General features: G+C 41.2%; 1 protein-coding gene across 11 annotated transcripts in view; it reads right to left on the bottom strand.

Moving 5' to 3' along the window:
• Positions 1 to 23,474, bottom strand: part of DAB1 (DAB adaptor protein 1) — a 409,901-nt gene that overhangs the window by 48,099 nt on the left and 338,328 nt on the right. For all 11 annotated transcript variants that reach the window (XM_030953038.1, XM_030953040.1, XM_030953037.1 and 8 more), the window contains 2 exons: positions 7,877 to 8,016; positions 5,550 to 5,648 (listed from right to left, as the gene is read on the bottom strand). In XM_030953038.1, coding sequence (XP_030808898.1) covers positions 5,550 to 5,648; positions 7,877 to 8,016 — 239 coding nt within the window. The remainder of the gene's footprint in view (positions 1 to 5,549; positions 5,649 to 7,876; positions 8,017 to 23,474) is intronic.

The following is a 23,474-nucleotide window of genomic DNA, read 5'->3' as shown; positions in this document are numbered from 1 at the left end:
AAGGGATAACAATTGAGACATGAGATGAAGAGAGGCAGGACTGGGTTTTAACTCTCAGTGTGAGAGCAAATGCTGTATTTCAGAGCAGGTGAGAAGAATTCTGCAAGATCTGCAGTTACCCTGGGTGTGGCAATGCAAACACGCCAGCAGCCAAACAGGCTGCTGAGTGTACAGGGCTGAATAAGAGATGATGCTGATATTTTGCTCAGCTCTCTGAAAAGGAGGTCAGAGAGAGACCCCTGGGAGTCAGGATTAGAAGGCCTGGTTTAGCCTCACTGAGCTTGAGCTGCTGGCTAAACATGCAAAGAAAGGGCTGGAGAGACACATCAAGATTGGAGCAGAAGACAGAGCTGGCATCACTTGGTTCGACACAATAACCAAATTTATGTTTGCAAATGAAAAAACTCTGGCAAAAAGCACAGCAGGGAGGAAAAAAAAAAAAGATCAAGGACAGAGAGCACACAGGAAATCCCAGATGAAAACTGCAGGAGGGGATCTAGGAAAACAGGTAAAATCCAGAGACAAGAGTCATGGAGATCAGCTGAGAGGGCTTGGTGGGGAACCAGCTGATGGGGTAAGGTGCTCACAGAGGGATGCACCTGAGAGAGGAACTTTGGGAAGTTTCAGAGACATGAAGGGGACAAAACCCACCCTGGGACCTCCAGGCAGGGACCACCAGCATCCTCCTGGCCAATCCCACCCTGTGGCAAACACAAAACTCAGTGAACTCCTCACCCCATCTCTCCTGCTCACTGTGGAGCGAGGAGAGAGAAGAAGAAATTAATTCCTTCTTTTATTTCTATTTTTAAAGCCTCAGAGACGCTCAGTGAAAGAGACTCTGACAGTTTGACATTTCATCTGCTCCAGCACATGTGCTTCAAGGAATAACTGCAGATCCATGATTGTACCTCGATTTCTGGTCAGGGATGCCAGAACCAACAGATTTCCAGCAAAGTCAAGAAGTACCTTTGGTACATTTTAAACGAGGCCTCTTCTGCCAACAGTGAGAATTTTAATCTTGCTAAAATTCTCTTTCAGCCAAGTTTAGCTGTCCTGTTAGCAATCTATCAGCATAATTAACACCATCACTCACATTGCATAGGGAAAGAGCAGCAAATCCAGGGGTTATCAGCAGAAATCTGATAAAGCCTCAGAATATACTGGGAAATGCTTTTATAGAAACAACTTGAGAAATCTGCACTGTAAGGTCAAGAGAGCTTAGAAGTTCAGGAAGATGGGCAGGATGATGGCATCCAAATCATTGTCTGGAACATCTCAGAGCCATGACATGATCTCAGTTAAACAGAACACTCTGAGGACAACAGGATTATAACCTCCCACCACGTGCATTATTTATTTGGATGTCATTAAGATTTAAAGCAGAAGCACTGTCACCAGTTCTGTGGAGACAAATTATTTTTTTTAATAGAATGGTACAGGTAAGGTCTGGTCGTCCTTACATGGAAGAGGGCACTGAGTAACACCACTTCAGGCAGGTAAACACTCAAAGCTAATAAAATAAAATAAAATAAAATAAAATAAAATAAAATAAAATAAAAATAAAATCCTCAGCAAAGATACTGAAGGTTGGAGGGACTGATAGATAACAAGAATAGATAGTCAAAATGAAATAAATGTATTTATACACATGGTTTTCCTTCCTGGGTTTCACACTGCCAGCCTGAAGAAAATGGCTACAGATGAAATTCAGGAAATATGAGTAACACACTGCAATACTTCTGTGCAATAAACACCAAAACCCCACCTGAGCATTCCTAGAAATGTTACAATCCCACAGACTGGGCCCAAGAGCTTTATTTCAATAAGGATAGGGGCCAACATCTCTGAAAGAGAATAGGCAATGCAAGTGAAACTCAGTTTTGGGGTGCTACAAAATAGGTAAAAATTGGTGAGATGACTGTCATTTTCATCAACTGGGTTACAATCCATCTGGTTAGGATATTTCCCATAAATAAGCAAGATACTGACACTGATTTACCCTGCTTTTTGGCCAGTGGAGGAATCCAGATAAATAATTTAGCTATACAATACCTCATAGAGAGCTATATTTTACAGCATACTCTGGCAATCTGCACACCCATGCAATTACAAAAATTTACTTTAACAGAAAGAATTTGTTGCTTAGAGCCAAATAGTAATTTCTTGCTTTTATCTCATTTCTTTTTCACAGTTTAGGGGCTTGCCATTGAAGTCAGCAGCATTTTGCAATTAGAGACAACAAGAGTTTAAAAGCACACCTCACTGCATGGAGGTGGAAGGAAATCTTTTCCCAAGCATTTCAGAGGATTTAATTATTAGTTTCAGATACATTTTTGGAAAGGAACCTGCAAGTAAACAGAGATTTATGGCCACATAAATAAACAATGAGACAATTACAGGCTCTTTACAGAGCCCAGATTAGTCACGAAGGTCTAATGAAGCATCACTGAGCTATCACAGGGAGATGGCCTGATGTGTGTGATTAACAAAATAACACTCAGGAACAGCTAAACAACAATGCTGGGCCTCCACAAAATCTGCACTTCCTTCCATATGCACAGCCATGGCTTTTGTTGCTTTCTTAGCAAACCACCAATCACTACATTCCACCCCAAAAGGGAGAATATTAAATAACACAATGCAATTATTTGTATTTTTGCCATCTGAAGATCATGCTTTTGAAAATATAAAAAAGCTCCCATGAAATAAATTAAGAATATATTGCAGTATTGAGGTCTAACCAAGATGGATATGACAGAATAAACGGTAAAAAAAATATTTTCATGTAATATGCAGCAAGGAAATCTCTCAAGTTGGGTAGAGCAAGTCTTGTGTTCAGCAATAATTATGGTAGGGTTTTTTTGCAGTAAAAACTAAAAGAAAATGTATATCCCTCAGGTAAGGCATATATTTAGCAAACATAATGTGGAGAAAGCAAATGGGATGGATGGAAAATATCTGACAGTTGAAAAAAAAAGGTGCATTTATAAGATTAATAGGGTCAAACCCGATGTGTAATGACAATTTTTGGCATACACACAACAGGAGAACATCCTGTTAGTCATATTAAATACAATTTTTTGCTATCATGTTCTAAACACACTGACAAGTACTTGGAAAGTGGTATGAAGGGACCTCTTTAGGGTAATCCCTGGCATGGAATGATGGAATATAAGAAAGGATTGTTATTATTTCTATTGCAGTGCTGTAGATCAACCATACTGGACTGCATCTACAGTGCAAACTCACAGCAAAATCCTTCTTGCATTTTTCTTGGTGAGATATATTCTTTCCAAATGATATTCCACCTTCAACTCAATCTCCTTCATGGATAAATTTACTCAAAGGGCAGAATTCCTGATGGCTGGAATAATACCATTATTAAAATCAATACTTTTTGATGAATATTATGTCTGGAACATATGAAGGAGTGCTATAAAGTAGAGGAAGAAAAAAACCTGCTTATCATTTTCAGTAGTAACCCAACCAGAGCCCTTAATCTGTAACGAATGATGGAGCAATTCCCCTAAATCATCTGTATGAAGTCAGCTATGACACTGCCAATTTAAAAAAAAAATTTACTAGTTTTGAGCTACAAATTGATTTTTTATTGTGATAAATTAAAATCCAATGGCAGCCTACAAGATACTGAACATGAAGAAGCCCACTTTTTTTTCTGAATATTTTTATTCTTTTCTATCACATTGGGCTGAAGCTGGGGCAGACGTGACAGCAATAGACAATGGTAGAAGTTAAGAAAGGGCACTCTAGAGAGGTAAGTAATCTTTCCAAAATACCCTTTTGAGAATTCCAAAATCATGGGAATGCAACGAAGTGAAAAAGCATTGTGGGGGACAGGGAGGGTTGTTAAAGGAGGAGAAAGCAAATGCAAGATTATCCAGACTCTTCCCTGCTGCATAAAAGGCAACACCAAACTCCAAACTTCATAAACTCTGAAGTTTAACATGGAAATTGGAAGATCAGTGCGAGTGAAATATAATCTTTTTCCAGCTCTTTACAGCTTCTTCCCATCCAAAAACCTGGGTTGAGCAACCCTAGTTTTGCCAGCTTTTGGGATTTTCCAGCAGGAATGGGAATGAGATGACAACTGCAGGCTGGCAAAGCAGAGACAGGCTGGATGAGAAAGACAAAGAATTAATGGGACAAGGGTGTGAAACTCTGGGACAAGGAGAGACCCAAGCTGGGAAAAAAGCCCAAGGGATGGTGGCTGTGAAGACCTGGCAGAGGATTCCGTGCACCTCTGCTCCAAACCCTTGGCATGGGAAGCACGACTCTCCTGTTTCGACAAGAACGTGTAAAAACTGCTGTGGAAAGCTCCCCACACGCCTCTGTCACAGCCCTGCTGCAAGAAGGACAACTCAATAGTCCTGTCCATCACTCGGGCAGCTCAGGGGCAGACATCTGCAAGGTGGATTTAAGGGTTTCATTCTAAGCCTCAGTGGGTGAGTGACAGGTTTACTATAAGGATGATATAGTTATGTCAGATTTAGAGTGTGGGATGTCAGAGCTATGAAATGAAGGAGACTGTTCCCATGTCCCCACCTCACTTTCTGCAGACAGGAGAGTGTGTGCAGGATGCTGCAGGAGAGGCAGCTGGAATAAAGCACACCTTTGTTTCTAAAACAATCCTCTTTTCCCTCTTTATTCTAGGCAAAAAATTCTAGTGTTTGAGAAACATTCAGAGACAAGTGCAAAAGGAATAGACTTTCTCTTTCCTCTTTTTTATTTCCCCAATAAAAGGCTTTAATCTCAGGAAAACAACTGTGGTTGGGGTGCAATTTGCACTGACAGCCCTAATTCTGACATTTCCCATTTTCTGTAACCCCAGCAATGCCCTCTGAAGCACAGCTTTTGCATGGATACTTTACACAACACATCCCAAATGAGCTTTTCATTACTAACTACTCGTATTATGTATCAGTGAGCTCAATGACATTGATTTTCTAATAATATAAATTAACTGGCAAAGATAATTTCATCTATCATCAGTATGGTTTTATTTCTGGCACCGTGTTAAATAGTTAATCTTCCAAAAGATTAAATCGAGACCTTTTTAAAATTCAAGGCAGAGCTTAAACTGCTGTAAAAATCTTCTTAATTATGATTAAAACAGTTTGTGTGTTGTTGCTTTATATCCCAGTAGTGTAATGTTTTGCTTAGGTTTCTTCTTTTAGAGCAATTTAAAAAAATCAAACATGGTATGCTGTGGCAGAAACTGTGTAAGGCATGAAAGTCTCTGCAACTTCCTCCACCAGATACTGCTGGGGAAGTTGCTGCTTCACAGAGACAATCTCAAATTTTCCAGTATCACTTACCTCTCATTCCATGCAAAATGTAATTTTTATATCACTGACAATACAGAAGCTACACTCTACAAGTGATCTAAGGGATGATAACCCTTTATCAAATTTCTGAGATGCTTCACGTGTGTTTGCAGCAGTGAGATTCCACTGCCCAGCCAGGAAATGCTTCTAAAGGAACCAGGGAAAGATTCAGCTCTGTCCCACCACACAATCAACTTTACTTACCCCTGTCTTTTCATCAAAGATTTTGATTCCCCCAAAGGAAACTGTTAAGAAGACTTTTTGTTTATGTTCTCCTTTCGATCGAGCCGCAGCAACAATTCCCTGTGCAAACAAAGAGCAGCTTTAGTTGTTTCCTGACTCTCCCAGGCGCCACAGATTTACTTGTGGACAATTCACCACTTCTCTAAGAAAATTCACCACTTTTCTAAGAAAACTTAAAGGTTTTCCAGGAACAGCCCCCTCCTTACTTCTGGCTTTCTCCTTTTATTCAAGGTACCACATCTCTTTATGCTACCCAGAGAGCATTTCAAATGTGCTCCCACTTCCAACCTCTGCACTAGCTAATCCTCCATGAAATTTGTTTTTATGGAAGCTGAAGGTCATTTCTAGCACACTTTTCCTAGCTATAAGCTCTTCTATTTATTTATTTTTTAAATAGGAAAAAAAACCCCAGCAAGCAGCAGAGGACAGAAAATGTCAATGAATTTAGCTTACTTCACACTCATCTAGTACAAGCAAATTGAGGTTTTTTAGAAGAAAACTATTCTAAAAATCAAACTACACCTGTGCTGTCACAAACTAGTATTGAGGGTAATTTTTTTTCAGGATCTCAGACCTTTACTTTGTAAGAAAACTTGCTGATACCATCTCATGCATTATTCTCACACAGCAGAATGACAACAGTAACTTCTGTTTCCAACTTTCCAGGAGCCTGCCCTGACCAGTAACACTGAACTGAGACCAAATATAATCAGCCGTATTCCTAAATGAAATGAAAATATTTAGACTTTGGTTCTCTGCAATTCCAATGTTGCAAGAACAATTAAGTTTTAAGATGTTCATTGCTGCCATTACAAGGATCTGATGTTGAAAGCCACCCCAAGACTTTATGGGTGGCCTCAAAATTCATGTTATGGGACACTGGGTTTCCAGAACCCATGAATTAATTGCTCTGCCCTCAAAAATCCTTTAACAGGTTTAGTCATTTCCCAGTACTGTTTAGATCAATCTTGTCACCTGCAAACAGGTATTAGGCACCTGGGAAATGTGGAAATATTAATCCATGGAGGAGAGAGACAAAAAGGTTTGTGCAGCAGAACAGTGACAACTCTCCCCACAGTGCCAGGATGAGAAATTATGAGAAACACCAAGCACACATTTAAATCAGGCAGGAATATTGTGGCTGATGTCACAAACCAACAGAGCAACTTTTGGAGCGGATTAATTTTTGCCTGCCAGAAAAGTGATTTGTAAATTATCTCCCAGATCTTGCTTTTAGGTTGTTGAACCACAAGCTGAGTGTCACCCCATGCTGTTTCCCTAATGAGTAACTCATTCCTCCTGGATGGACTGGAACCCTGTGGGCTGGTAGTGCACCAGACACCATTTAGTGATTTCTCCTCCTGAAAAACCAGCAACGGAAAATCCATCAGCTCTCTAGGCTGGGGAGAAGGCTGGGAGGGAAATAAAAGGGAAATACAAGGGAAAAAGTTGCAGAGGGTTTGCTGCTAGACCTGGTTTGTAACCCTGCAATGCAGAGGGGAGATGGGAAGGGAGCAGCCAACAGCGCACTCAGGAAAACACAACCTCTCCTTCCTTCTTTCCTTCCCAGTGACTCAAGCTCTTCCACATGTCCCAGGGTGAGGGACAGAACAATTCCTAGAGGAACTCTCATGCTCTGAGAGAGACTGGGCCATAGAGGGATGTCTGTCAGCTCCAGAGAGCCACCCTCAACACCACTGGTATTTCAGACTCTGTCTGCACTCCAACCTCACACCCAAGTCTGCCTTTGCCACGGCTCCATTTCATCCCCAAAACTCCAGGGACTCCTCTTCACATTCTCATGCCCCATCCTCTCAGTGCACTGCCTGATTTTGCAACACATCAGCCCTTCCATTGCTGGTGCAAGACATTCTCCTCCCAGGAGGACACCAGCTCCCCCCAAATCTGGCTGCCTACACCCGTCACTCACAGGAGGTAACAGCCAGAGGCAGTGCTGTAGTTGATTAGAAATGTCATAGAAAATGCTCTGATATCCCATTTTCCTCCACAGTCATTTACTTCCCCTTTTGCATAATAAAATTATTCAATTTGCAGTGTGTTGTTTGTAATTTGTGGACAAATTGCAGTGGTGTCAATCACGGAGTAACTACAGAACTCAGAGATAATGTATTAAAATTAAACCAGGATAAGCAATACCAGGCAGGAGTTCATGCAAAATTGACTGATTTCAATACATAATTAACCAGACTAAGGCTCAGTGTCATGAAAGGAGAATGAGTGCAAGTTCAGGCTGAATTTGACTGTAACACTGAAAAGTTTCACTGCACCTTGAGCTTCATCATGGAGTCCTGGCATAACTTGTCCCCTCGGGCAGCAGAAACCTCATCGATCCCGATCAGCTTGGCCTTGTAGCGGACACCGTCACCTTTGAACCTCTTTATCAAAGTGGCTTCGCTGCGATCCTGACCTGCAAACACAACATGGACATGAGGATACCCACGGCAGGGCAAAGAGGAACAAGAGAAGGAGCACAACCAAGCGGCAAATCAGGTCTAACTCCAAACATTTCAGTGGAATTAGAAGGAAATGTTCACTTGATAAAGCCTTTTGGCCTCGCTACCCCAAAGGAATTCGCAGTGGAACTGCTGCCATGCAAAATCTCCAGAACACAAATTAGGTTTTTACAGAAGTAAGAGATAAACCTGAATCACAGCTCCCGGATCTGAAAGTCTCAAGCTGCATCAAGGGAAATATAGGTTGAATATTAAGAAAAAAGTTTTTCACAGAAAGGGTGCTAAAGTTCTGGAATGGCTCCTGGGGGGTTGGTGGAGTCCCCATCCCTGGGTGTGTTTAACAAAGCCTGGATGTGGCACTGGGTGCCAGGGTTCAGTTGAGGAGTCGGGGCATGGGTTGGACTCGATGATCTTGAAGGTCTCTTCCAACCTTGTGAATTCTGTGAAAACCTGTGATCTGTATGAGTAGTTCTAATCCCAATACACAGGAGAATTCTAAGTTTTGCAGACAAAACTCTAACAGAAACATGCTACTATTTCCTTACAAAATGACTCATCTAAGCAATATTTACCCTACTAACAACTGAAACGTGGAAAACCAAATACCAAATTGCATTGTTTGTCTGTAGAATACTGATGCTTTAGAACTCCTGGTTCTGTTCTTTTTGCCCATAAACATACACAGAAATAACTGACAAAGGCTGCTCTCACAGGCTCACCCTGAGAAGCTTAAAAAAGGCAAAAAATATGTTTCTTAATAAAAATTCTGGGGTTTTAGTTCTCTCTTTTTTCTGCTATTTTATTCTCACTACAGGAGTAGTAGTAGTAGTAGTAGTAGTAGTAGTAGTAGTAGTAGTAGTAGTAGTAGTAGTAGTAGTAGTAGTATTTAAACTATTAAACTATGTTTATCTCCACCCACAAGTTCTCTCAGTTTTACCATTCCAATTCTCTTCCCTCCATCCTGCTGGGAGGGGAGTGAGTGGCTGCATGGTGCTTTGTTGTCAACTGAGGTTAAACCATGACACCAAGGTACCTAAATTACCTGAACCACATGACTATGACACCACAACAACCCACAAAAAAGACATCTTTGTCAGGAAAACTTTCCCCCCTTCCCTGAGTATCTGCAGAACAGTTTTTTCTGTGTCTCAGCTGCAAGAAAAATGTTAGTTAGAGGATCAGTCTTCCTAAAATTGATTAAACATATATTTTGCAGCTGCCTGTGGAATTTTTTGCTAGGATCTCAAAAAACCCAGGAGTGAACTGTAAATAACTGCAACCAAACAAACAACAGCCAAAGCACAAAGAAGCAGGCAGAACGGTGAGATATTACACAATTTTCAGTTTCTTGGACCCAACAGATTTCTCAAAAGAAACCTTCCCTAAACATGGACAAACATTGCTAAAATTTACAATATTTCCACCTAAGGGCTCTGGTCAGATTCTTCCAGCTGATGTAAAAGAATGAACCAGAAACCAGAGTCTGATATAAAGGAGTCACAGGTCAGGAACTAGTCTTAGTGTACACTTGAGAATGCTGGCCCAAACCTTCTCCAGAGCTCACTCCTATGTAAAAGGTCAGATTAAAGCACTAAAAAAATAGTATCATTAATATAATAAATTTTATTAGTATATGAAGATTAACATAATCTGATACTGTACAGCTGTTTACTGATAAGAAGTACAGCAGCTTTGGGGAAAAAATTCTATTTTGTTTTGCATTTCTATTAAAGGCACCTTCATTAGCAGTCAACACTTCGGCCAACTTTGCTAATTTACACACTTACCAAGTTCATCAACCAGGTAGATTCTAAACTATGGAATTAAGTCTTTACAATACCATTATGAGCATATATGACCAGCAAAGAGCACTTCCAAATGAAGATATTCATTTGGTTCCCTTCCCCTCAGAGTCAAGCACTGGGACTAAAGACGGATTAAATGTATATTAAGAAAACAGAGCTATTTTAACATTTTGAGATCTTTAAGTATGTTTGAGCTCACAAATACTACTTCTTTCAATGAAAAACACCAGCTCAGAGGAATGTTTTAATGCCTCATTTGCAGCTTTTCAAAAATAAGGAGGCTCTGAAGCACTGCTCTGATAGTTCAGCAGCCACCCAAGTGTTTCCCTTGATTTTTCTCACCCCTCAAAATTACTGAGCAGGGCTGAAACTTCATGCTCTGACATTATCTTGTATTTAAAAGAAAAAAAAAAGGCAAATGAGACACAAGTGATGAATCAGAAACTCTCAGCAGTGCTAATATCGTTCCCCAGGGAAACGTCAAGGCAGATGTTGGCACCATCAGCTAGAAACAATGAAAAACCATTTCCCACTTTCAGCTTCTGGAGCGGGGCAGGAGGGAAAACATCTGGAGACACAACAAAGTACAACAATAACAGTGGACTTTTCCATATGTCTTTTATACTTGCAAAGACATCCTGTTGATTTGCAATAAACACGATCCAATTCCAACAGCTTCCTTACCCGAAATTTCCAACTTCACGCCTTCGTTAGAGCCAAAGGCAGCTGTGAGCTGACAGCAGGAGCATGTCAAGTGTTCAAGAGTCTTTTCTGGGTCCAAGTCATGACTGTGACCCTGCATTCATCTGTTATTTTAACATTTATACTTGTTTCAACCTCTGCTGTGTTTTACTGCAGTATTAATCCCTGCCATTAAGAGCCCACTCAAACACAACTTACGGCCGTGTCTGCTTCGGCACGAGTCCCATGTCAATTATGACCCAGATTAGGCAGGATGAAAGTGCTTTTGGGATAAATGGCTGGGAAAAATCATCAGCCTGAAAATGATGTAGATATTTGAAACCACGGTGGAAGCTGCAAATTGCTGGAGACTACAAATTCATCCGTGAAACCCCAGAGCATATGTCCCGTGCAGAGCACGCAGAGTGCACACGCACACTGCCCTATATTGTGGGCCAGCCATCTGCAAGCCACCACTCCTCAGCACACACCCACCTCTCCTCTGATATGTATTCACCCACATTCCCAAATTTTGGTGCTGAAAACTCCCCCTACCTGCTTGGGAACTTACCACGTGACACTGTCAGTGCAGCTGATTTTACAGCACCCATGAGGTGTGTGAGATTTATTGGGAGGGTGATATTTCATTTGAACCCTGGACACTTTGGAAAGTAGTCCAGACTGTCATAAACATCTCATCATTAAACAAAAAAGGGTGGAGTTTTTAATGACAGCTGTTGAACAAGGTTCTTTCTGTATTTGAAACTGCATAAATAAGAGCTGCCTGAATTACAAGGGTGTAATTCTTCCTAGGCTTCAGAGGAGGGGGAGTGAGAATATTAAACCACAAAACCAGAGGCGGTGCCCATGCCAGGAACACACCCAGGGAAGTGAATCTTTCCTTCCCTGTAACAAGCAGAGTCAAGCTTTGCTCATTTGCAGCTTCTGCTTTTATCAGGGGAGCTCTGCCATCAAGCCTGGCTCTTCAGCCCTGCCACCACAATGGATGGGTCCCAGCCTCTGGAAGGAAAATTATTCTGGATACAGGAACCCACTTACTGCCAGAGCTGAGTTTTATTTCAATACTGTGAAGCCACATCTTGGGGTAAGGTAACATCTCTATGGTTCAAAGAGACAGTCACATGTGAAGGTTTTATGGAACACTGAGGCTTGAGATCAGAAATCACTATTAGGCCATGATCTGCAGCAAAATTAGAAGCCCATGTTTAATGACAGCTACTCCTGTCTCCACATTTCCTGAAATCTTGTTTTAGCAATTCTTGACTAGAGAACAGCACCCATGCCAAATCACTCTGGGTAAGCAGCTGATGTCCATTGTAGCTGTTCACTTGCCCCCTGAACAGGGAGGAATATCCCCAGAGTTCTTCTTCAGAAGATCAGCACCTTTACACCATTCTAAAATGATCCTAAATTAAATGTCTGTATCAAAACTATTTGAGGCCAATGGGTGCTTTCTAATGGTTTGCCCTAAAATGCTTTCATAGTCTGTTTTTCATAAGCAGAAGGATTTTCATTAAGAAATAGTCCAGGCATTTGTTCCCAACTCAACACAAGCAATTTACAATCCAAAATGGAACAAGATTATCAAAATTAAAATCAATGTGATTCTCCTGCCGCAAACAGAGAAAAAATGCAGAAGCTAAAAACCCACTAAGAAGTCATACAAATTCAGTTTAAAAAGGTGATCACTTTTAATTAGAAAATGTGCTGATCTTGATCCAGGGAAAGTTTTGTTTGCAGTGTATAGATTTATAATCCTCAGAGGCCCTTAAAATGTAAATGTAAGAGTAATTATTTCATTTTTATCTACTTTTGTGGATGTCACCACACACCCTGCAGCCATACATGTTCCAGCTGGACCCCCTGCTTCTTTGTGAGAAGGAAAACACGACCTTTGCTGCAGAACTGTGACACTGCACTTGGACCTTCACACTCTTTTAATAGAACAATAAATGCCCAGAGCTGGGTGATGCAATGTGCTCCCAAGCTGCCATATGAACTGGAGAGAGGCTGAGCAGCATGATCAGCATTAAGGTACTTTATCCATCTCACTAAAGCTACTGTAGAAGTCATAAACAAAGCTTGGAATGGACTCAATCATTTTTATTCAAGGCACTATACCTTAATTAAACTGAGCTTCCTTCAAGCAAGCTGGAGACAGCCCCAAACCCGAACCCCAAGTGCTCAACCCAAGTGCCTCAAGCCCAGTCAGTCCCAAGGGCTGGCTGGCAGGCAGTCCAAGAGGGAGAGGAGTTATTGTGGAAGATCCAGGATAGAGTAGCCTGAGCTGAATTCCAGAGGTGCTCCTGGGGCTGTACCCAGCAGTAGGCACTGGGGAAGCTGCACCATCCCCTGCCTTTGCCACCAAGAGGGAGAGATATGTTTGTGTCAGATTCTGTGGCTCTGACACTGCTCTGAAGGCTGCAGCTCACCCTAGGATTGCTGCCCGGGCACTGTGTATTTTAGCCAGTGTTCCCTCATTTATCCTCACTCATGGTACAAGCCAAGGATTGCACTTGATTTCAGCTCTCAGCCCCACAGAACACCAAGCTAACACTGTATTAATATGCTAAAGTTTAGAGCAAATGTTGTTCATCCTCCCAGGGGATCTGTAAGGGAGTGTATTTCACAAATAGAAAAATAAAATAAAGCAAAGCCTTGCTGCAGTGAGAGCACTGTTGCTCTTTCTGTCCTGCCCACAACACACTCAGCATTCCTTGCAGCACCCGCTAATCTAAACCAATAACCCTGGAAATGGCTATATCCTTTATTTAAATGTGTGAAGCCCTCAGGGCATAATCTGAATTTCTTGATTTTACGACTGTAAAATATATAATGATATTATCACCAAAGTCAATAACATGCTCCTGGCAATCAATTCGCTGAAGAACGACACAGCGTTGTCTTTTCTTTTCTACTTCTTTTCTAACTAATAAACTGTCAAAGTTGTAGCCATTCAAATTATGCACACATTCAAATGATAAACCTGAAATAACACCTCCTCCTGTATCACAGGGCTGAAAAACAATCCCATACACACTTATAAACAGCTTACATCTTCCTGGGGCAATTAGCATTTTTATGGGTTTTTATGGCATCAACGCAGCGGAAAATACAAAACACTGTGGTGCAGAATGACCTCTAAGATGCCACACTGACTGAAGACTCCTAAATTAATTGCTAAGTGAAAGGTATTTCCCATTAGCTGTGCATATATATGCACCTAAACACATATATATACCTGCATAATCTTATCTATTTGCACATATACACACACATGATGTACAGGTTCAGTTGGTGTCAATTATCCCAAGAAAATTCACAGCAATTTCAATCAACTATAGATTTCCCTAGGAAAAAAAGCCCCTATGTGCATAAGCAGGTGTAAAAGAGAAAATACTCACATGCAATTAAATGTGCCTTTCAGTGCAGCAGGAACTAAAAGGAATCATGAAGATAACTCTGATTACTCTCCTTGACAGCACATTTTCTTCAGTGCCTTCACAGAACCTCAAGACCAACACAGAGGGCTCAAAATGATCCATCACACAAAGGGATGGATCGTGATACCACAAACCCAGCAATTCTTTCTTCATAACCATAAAAAAGTTGAGTGCAGAATGTTGATTTGGGGTTATAAAGCTGAGAACACCCCACAAGTTATCAGATTCTCCTGGCATCTGTTAATCTAATTCTTGCAGTTTTCTCCTAGAACTGGGAAACCTAGAGTTGCTGGTTCATTCCACACTGTCTTTAGGAGCACAACTGCCCAACTCTCCTGTGGGCATACACAGATCTGCCACAGAAAAATAAAATCCTTTTCCTCTTTTAACATAACATTTTGGAAAAGAAACTACATTGCACCTAGCAGTCTGCGTGCTCAGAATTTAACCTTCTGGTGTCAGCACTAGCATTCTCTTCCTCTACCAATACTTCTCAAATGAGCTTCTTGCAATTAGCCATTTTAAACTCTTTTTTTTTTCTTTAAAAAGGACAGATACTTGAGAGTTTCATTTCAAGATCAATACTTCATCTCAAGTGGACCAGAGCACAGTCACAGCACGATTTGCTCATGACATCAAGCACTGCTGTCTTTTAAATGAATACATACTTTGGATTTCACACTTTATCTCAGTGATAAAGGCTAACCCCTAGCAGCTGAAAAAACCTACTGATGGAGTGAAATACAACTTGTTTATGGGGACACCACCCTAAAAAGCATGTCAAAATTTTTTGAGGAATAAGTACCTCTTTCTATGTAAGTGCCTGTACAAAAGCTTGGTCACAGTATATGGGCACAAGCTGAGTGCCAACTTCTCCTTTCATCAATTGATAGGAAATCTCCTGAAAAAATCTGCAAGGTGTTGTTCTGAGGTGCTTTTAATGCCCTGTTTTGACAGCAACACAATTTGTCCTGAACAAAAAGATTGAGAATACTTCTACAGAAAATGATAAACCACGTAAAGAGGGGACAGAGAAACCACTCCGAAGGCTCAATGAACTTCTATTATGGTTTAATTTAAAAACATTACCTCCAATTTTAAGCACAGATGATGGCTCTCCAGGAAAACTCAATCATCATTCAGGCTATCATCTCAGCAGTACTCCCCGATTGTTCAGCGCTGCTGTTCACAAAACCTCAAACTGAGAGATTTTATGGCTTCTGGCATTACTAGCCTGAGAATTACTGTACTTGAAGGCATCTACACAGCCCCACTCTTAGAAACAAGTCTCCTCTGCAAGGAAATAAGATGTTCCCATATTTGCTGTCCTTGATCAGCTTTACAAGCAGAGATGTTGTTCATCAGGTGACAGTGACTGCACCTGTCAAGTTTTTATCGTAACACTCAATCCAAGATGAACATGATGCACATTTTACCATCTCCAAAGCAAAATAGTTCCATGGACTGGATTAAGTTATCTATTTATACTACAATGAAGTCCATGTGAGTATGTCAAGGGAAGGGTTCTGCTATTTACAGAGGAGGCCTCAGTATAAAATAATGTTTGATTAAAACTTGGGACAAATCTCAGTGATGGAGAGTCTGGGCCAAGCACCCGGGAGAAGGCAGTGATTGAGCACCCAGACTCCACGGGCAGATGACAAAGCACTCATTTTCCTTTTAGCCAGAAGGCTCACTGATCAATTTTATTTTCTTAGATGGTTTTTGAGATGACAGAATATGGGCACATCTTCAGACACAGAAATGACCAAAAACTGAATGTAATTAAACTTCCTTTCAGCCTCTGTACCATGCAAGTCTTCATAAATCTTTTAAAGTCATTTTGTAATGGAGCCTTTTGCAGGCTGTGTGTAGAAGCAGCTGAAATTCCAAATTCTACATTGATTTAAAGTGAAATGAGACCCTGCAATAAAAGTTCATTTTGGGGTACTAACCTTGTTCAGCAAGCCCCAGGGAATGACCAGAAGTGAAACCAGGGAAACTTGGCAGTCCATTTTCTGCTGTTAAGAGAATTAAAATTATGTTTTCTGGACAACCAGAGGGGAAGGGCAAAGACAGGTATTTGTGGACTCTCCTCTTAGAAGACAGAAGATAGTTTAGCAATCTTTGTTCACCTAATGTTTTAAAGCTTGGGTAAATGTTTAAATCAAACAGACGTCAAAATGTCAGGTACAGAAAGCCCTTGGGAAAACAGGGTCATCAGCTGTTTCATTCCTTACCTGCTTGCCCGGGAGTCAGTAGTTGTTTCTGAGCTAAAACCAGCTAAGAAGAGGTAAATGATGTTACAGAGATCCTTAACTTGCATTAATATGCGCACTGCATTTGGATGGGGCATTGTAAAAGCCCAAGCACTCTGTAAACCAAAGGACCTGTTCCAGCTGTACTCACACGAACGAGCAAAACAGTCCCAATGGGGCACTCAGCTGATACCATCTGCTGCCAAAAATCTCTGTACACGACTCCAAAGCAGCAAGGAGAGCCCAGTCCACAGGGGCTGCTAAATAACCCAGAATGTGTCATTTCCCAACCTAATCTGAACTTGCTGGGGCAGAAGAAAGTCAGATAGAATTGCTTTTCCTTCCAAGCTCCACCTCAGCACTGAGAAGCACCTTAAAGCAAATGAAAAATCAGCCAACATAAGAAATACTGATCATTTACAGATAAGCATCTAGTTAATTATTTTGGTATGTGAACTTGCAACAAGATCCACAGAGTTGCTGGATCTCCCTGATTCCTCTTTAATCCTACAAGAACTGTAAGAGCTCAGAACACATAAAAAAAAATAATCGAGCTGTTTTTATGTGTCTCCCTATATCTGGCTTTAAGTATGCAGTTTTCAAGAACAATTTTAAAAAATGAGACTTTTACTAATCCAGGACACAGACATGCACATGCTTACATGTGGCATCCCAAAGTCATGTGAGACACACAAATTCACAATTTACACTTCAAAGCCTACAAAATATATTCTGACAATTTATGAGCCTACCAAAGACTTTAGGTTTTGTAATGTATAAAGAAAGAGAAAGAGTGGAGAATCAGTTCACTTCATATAAATACCAGTTTCCTGTGCTGCCCTATGATAAATGTTAATTCCCCAGGACTATAAAAAGAGCAAGTTAAGAAAAGGTTATGCTCTGCTGATTAACATTCCCAAATTTCTCACACGTTCAATAAGAGAAAAAAATCTTTCCATTCAAGATAACTAATTACAGCCACGGAAGTCCCCAAAGACAAGAGCAATAGCCTGTAACAGCTAAAACAGGAGGACAAAGCCATTCATTGATTCACACTTCACCCTCTCCTGTCACCACTGTGGTCCCCCCTGCACCAGGCCTGAGTGCAGGCACAGAAATGGAGATTTGCACCACACTGGATGGTGCCAGAGCCCCCTCTCCCCTCCCAGCCATCCCCTGTGTCAATGCAGAACTTCATCCTGCTGAAGGCTGATGTCAGTGCTCTGCAGAATGTGCATCACACCAGGCTGGGAACATCTGCAAACTGCACAGTCTGGGGGCTGTGCTTGTGCTCCTTCACTGATTTCCTTTGATGCCTCTGGTTTTAGCTTTTATATATTTCAGATTCTGTGCTGCTTTAGTGTGTAATTCTGAGATTCACATTAGGGGATGGTGAGCTCTCTTCACAGAGCAGGGAGACAAAACAATTCCTTCTCTAGTTGGGCACCAAGGACAAACAACCCAAATCTCAGGCCCAAGAGCACAAACAACGGCAGAATGAAGAGAAAAAAACAAGAAGGACTGGACAACTAACTCCAATATGCAAATCAACCAAAACTTATAATAGTGAGAGACCCCGTGAGCAGTCGTGCATTTTGTGACCATTTTGGTTCATCTTGGGTGCAGCCCTGGCTGGGCTCTTTGTGATGCCCAGGTGGAACCACCGAGGCCTTCTAATAAATCCCTACTTTATTCTTTAATTCTGTCTAACCCCTGTTCTAGGTCAGCCTTCACAAGACTAACCTAAATCACAGAACTTGTTCTTCAGGGAGAGAAGGTGAAGGTCACTCTTGTAGCAATAAAGCTCCCCAGTCCCACCTCCTACGTCACTTAAACCCCAGAACCACTTCAGACCCCACTGAGCAAAGACTCCAACAGAAAATGTCAGTGCAACTACAGAACAATCCTCATCTTTCCTCCAATGGAATTAGTGGCCCTGGGAATTACATCTGGATATTAGTAGTTCTGATAATGCTGGTGTAAAACACACATCTGGAATGTGCAGACCTGTAAGTTTCTGCCTTAAAAAGCTGGTTCCAAGGACATGGCACTAAAGGCAGCACATGGCCTCAAAAGTGAACTATACACCCACCCTACAACACCTATTCTCATGCAGAAAAAGGAAAAGAATGAAAATGTCATGCTAAAAAAACCCCCATGGTAAATAGGTGTCTAGAAATGATCTTAAGATCACATCAACCCAATAAGAAAAGCAGCTGCTATTTATTTTCTGTAGTCAAATGGAAATACCAGTATTCACCACATGGCAGTCAACAAAAAAAAACCAAACCACTCTTTCCCTGCTGAAATTGTTCACATTTTGTTATCCAATGTTTCAGGAAGAAAATTATTTTCATTTTGGCTTCCCACTGCCTCTGCAACATCAGAGAATGTCTCTCCCTGCTGGAAAAACAATAGGAGGCAAAGAGGAAAGCAGCTTTTTTCCTGAGACTTTGGGCTAAAAAACGCCATCAATTTCAAAATTACAACAGTGGCAAAGTGCTTCTTTCAATCTGGTCCTTTCATTTTTGCCTCCTGCTGCCGTTCCTATTGTCAAAGTGGCAGCAGGAGGCAGGAATGAAAAGACAACTGCTGGCAGTCACCCTTGGGCAAACTGCTGACAAGGAGTAAAACACCCCTGTGCCAGGCAGGATTCCAGAGGTAAGAAATTGGGGTTTGCACATCTCTGGTGTGTGCAAAGCCACGGATGATCAGCACATCAGGACAACTCCTCTGCTCTCGGAACTGAGCAGGCATCAAGGAGCCAAAGTGTTTGGGATGGAGCTCAGGAAACTGAGAGTGAATTGTTGGGAAAGTAAGGAAATACAATAAAAACAAATCAGCAAACCCCACCAGCTAACTCTATGTCAAGTAAGAGGAAAGGAAATTTTCCCCATTGGAGACTTCTTCAGCTATGGAGTAGATGATTTGAGTTTTAAGGGCACAAGGACCCAAGTGACCATGTCTGAATCCAAAAACCCTACTGGTATGTGAGAAGAAGCAGGATAAAATACCAAAGCTGAGTGTTGAAATTTTTACAAATTTTTACACATTTGCTGAGCCACTTGCAGAGCAGTCCAGTGTTCCAGAGCTGGTCGCCTGAAGAGCAACCAGAAAGACCTTGAGGAAAAAAGTCTGAACAAAGTCCACTTCATCTGCAGAGATTCTTTGAAAACAGAGAAAACAACCGGGAAGTGAATAAAGGGGCTACTAAAATGGAATATGGTATTATTTTTCATTGCATGTATTTCATAAAAAGAGGGTTATCTTTGCTGAAAGTGAGCCATGAAAAGGGTACTTTTCCCCCACTAAAAATAAAAGGCATGATACTTTACAAATAAAATCACTATTATTACTTGTGCTAGAACTGAACAACAAAAACTTATGATGCTTGAAAACTCTGTTCTGTGCAATAAGCACCTAAAATGTTTCATCACCTGTGTTTGTTAAAATAACAAAAGAAGATTATTTTTTACAAGAATCCATATAAACCTAAGCTGAGAAGACTCTTTTCCCAAGGTCAGGGTTCTCTGTTAACTTAACCTATAGAAAATCCTTGTCATATTAACTGAAAGGACACGCAGATAAAATCAGTCTGCTGAAATCAACACTTGGCATAAGGAGCAGGGGGAAAGTAGATTCTATTTACACCATCAAAATATTACCAGATTTTTAAAACATTATTATTCCTCTTGCAGTTGTGCTTATCTTCTGAAAAGACCTGTCTATTTGGTGTAATACTCTCATTATTTGGCTGCTGATACCATCAAGATTTGCTGGCTATTTCTACCTTGAACAGATTTTTCGAGACCATGCTGAAAATACTGATCAAATGATGCAGGAATCCTTCTCTGGACTACACCCCAAGGCCTCCTCAATAACTTGCCTATAACTTACTCATTTACAAACAAAATTGAGTGTGTCTAATCTCCGTGCAAAAAACCCAACAATCTAATAATTTAATGTCTGTATGCAGCTTAGAATATTATAAGATCGGGCATTGCTGTGCCAGGTTAGTCTGCTATTAGCTGGGGGATTCTCAAGCATCTGTCATGCAAAGTAGGTCAATTTCCAGCCATATAATTCTGATTATGTCAAAATATTTATTCATGAGTTTTCTAATTCGACGTACTTCAAATAAGTCATATTTATGTGAAGAAAAAAAAACAACCCACATCTAAATTATGGTTGTTAACAACTGGGTTATCACAGCTTCAAACATTCTGCTAATCCAGAGACGTGGAGAATGTTTTTCCCTTGCAATGTACTATGTAGTAACAGAATTGTTTTCATTTCCTATTTGCTGTTATTTTTAGTCTGGCTTCTCAAGGAAACAAGAGGAACACAGCCAGACACTCCCTGGGTGTTATGTGGGAATGTCCAGAGCAATGGAAACCCCCATCCTCCCTTCTCGTGCCTGGATTAACATGTGAAGCTTCGGGCCAATTTCAGTCAAGTCTCATCTATATTATGATTTTTGCACTTTACCAGGCAGGGGGAAATAGATGGTGCAATGGAAGAGAACCATGCTATGGATGGATGTGCTGAGGAGAGGCCTCACTTGAGCCTTGTCTTTCCTTAGAGCTTGGATCAACATGAAAACCAAAGAAGCCAGGCTTCCCCTGGTCCCTCAGTGCACGAGAGTCTTTCCGTCAAAATGAAGAGATTACCAGGAGGGAGGGGGGATGGATTTACAATGGATGTCATTATCCACATGCTCCACAAGATGTAACTCCTCCCAGGGAGAGACCAGGCAACGCTCCTGCAGTACCAGGGAGATGGAAAAGTTGATAGATTCATGGAACAAACCCATCTGCCATCTTCCACCATCCCAGGCTGCTCCAAGCCCTGACCTTGAACACTTCTAGGGATGGGGCAGCCATAGCTTCTCTGGGAATCACCTCATGACCCTGCCGAGCCCAGCTCTGACCAGTTGGTCACATAAATTCAAGAGCAAATAACAACTCCAAGGTTTTCAGTGCTGTTGAAACCAAAGAAAAGGTCTTCAGCATCTCCATTTCCTTCACTGTGCTCATCTTGCTGCAGCATTCAGGTTACCTGTGGATTTCTCTTGCTTTTACCAGTCCTTCCTTTTATCACCACCCACATGTCAGATTCCACATTGTACCCACCATATCCCTATTAAATATCCTAAAAATCGCTTGGCAGAAGCAAAATCTTTTAACTTTCCTCCCCATCTAAATGCTGCCTAAGCCTACACTTCATCTTTTAATACACTGCCAGGAGGTACAACGGAAATTGTATAACACCATCATTCCTGAGGAAAAAATAATGAGCCAAATTCTTGTCTTTACTGTGTTTTCTTTCCTGCCATTCCAGCACCACACTGGGAAGTGAAAATGAAGAGACAGCATCCGGCAATGCCCACAGAGAGGTGCAAAGGACACAGAGGCCATGTGCACATCCTCCTCCTCAGTCACCTGCAACAGCTTATCTGTGTCTGTCTCTAAGATTCTTTACTTCCAGTACAGAATGGAAGGAATAGCTTTACATTTCATCAGTTTAGAAGCTTCCCCTGAACAACAGAGAGTTTTGGTGGTCACCTCTGTGCATGACCAAACCATCAGGTTGCCTTGATAAACCTGAGCTGGAAAGGCTGCACCTGAAAAAATCATGAGAGGATGAAATTCACCAACCAGGCAGATCCTTTTATAAGATTTTAAATAAAAAATGTGTTTCTGGGGGCCATTTTAAGAAGCTATGCACTGCTCTTGAGCCCTCTGACACCTGCAGGAGCTGCACAAAATCACTGCAGCCATCACTCCCATGTTTGCTGGAGTATGCACAGAGCTATGTTCTGTCAGTGACCTTTTTAATCAAAGGAAAGAAAAGGGGGAGCATTAACACTTTTAAATGCTTTCAGTTGCCAAGGTGCTAATATTAATTTCCTAAACATTCTTCCACCCGGGTAATTAAACCACGATCTGGGTTTCCTTTGTGTGGCTGCTTCTCAAGCAGGGATTTAAATGCTGTGTTTTGTTTCATCTGTAATTGTTTTCCCTTAGACCTTTCTGGTGGAGTCTGTGGGCATTCAGTGTAAGCTGATTGCTGATTACATCCACAGCATTTATTTCAAGGCCTGTTGGGCTGGTTTGAAAGAATCACAATGGTGGCTAACAGGTCTAATCTCAGAACTATCATTTAAGAAAAACTCCTTCAAGGTTTAAATGCCAGTTCTTTCTTCAGTAACCCCCCTACATGATGCCCCCCACAAAAACCCTACTTGATATTAAAAGCATCAACACTGAGCCTGAAATGGCTGATCAATGTATAAATTTACGTGTTAAAACCTATTTCTACTGCGTAGATTTTATAGTAAGGAGACTACTGTTATGTCAAAAACCCCTCACATTTTAGAAAAATTAACAATGCAAGACAAGGCAAGTTACAGCAGATGTTGTCAGATGAGGAAGACTTCATCCTTAGAATCATATTTTGACAAGCAGAAATTTAAAAATCATGCAGAACTTGGGCAAACTCTGCCACTGCCTTTTGGTGGTGTGTGCTGCCCATCCTTCACTCGCACAAATTTCAAGTTTCTTGCCTACAACCTTCCTTAGGAAAATGTGTGGCTTTGATTTAGTTTCGGATTATTTGATTCCCAATTCTGGGGCCCTCAACACAAGAAGGACTTGGAGCCAGTCCAGGGGAGGTCACAGAGATGCTCTGAGGGCTGGAGGATGCACAAAAAGGAACCCACAGGTGCAGGACTGGCCTTGGTCAGGATTGAGCTGACTAAACATCCGTCTGAATAACTGCTCAGCAAAGGAGTCAATAATAGCAGACAAAACAGGGTTCATTTAATCAGCCATGTATTTCTCGGATTACCACAAACAAAGAAACAGGATTGTATGACAATTTGGAGAGCTTGGTAAACTTCAGCAGTGCCTAGTAATGAAGCCTTGGCAAAGATGTTAGTGATATTCAAAGATTTTTCACACTGAAGTGGTGTAAACACAGTTTCCACTTTTAGAAATGTATCCTAGCAACTCATAGGAATGGTTTTAAAAGACAGCTGGACTAAACCGTAATTTGGAATAAAACCAGATGTAATTGCTAAACCGGCAAGTCTGGTGGTCCCAAGCTGGTGCTGTGGCACCAGCTCAACTGTGATTCAAGATGTTGAGGAAAGAAACACCAGGAAAACCAGATGTTTGAAAGCTAACATCTGCAGGATCCTCTA

Source organism: Camarhynchus parvulus, chromosome 8 (genome assembly GCF_901933205.1).
Source record: "Camarhynchus parvulus chromosome 8, STF_HiC, whole genome shotgun sequence".
Lineage (NCBI taxonomy): Eukaryota > Metazoa > Chordata > Aves > Passeriformes > Thraupidae > Camarhynchus > Camarhynchus parvulus.
Note: the sequence above shows the minus strand (reverse complement) of the source record. Positions and strands in the feature narration are given on the sequence as shown.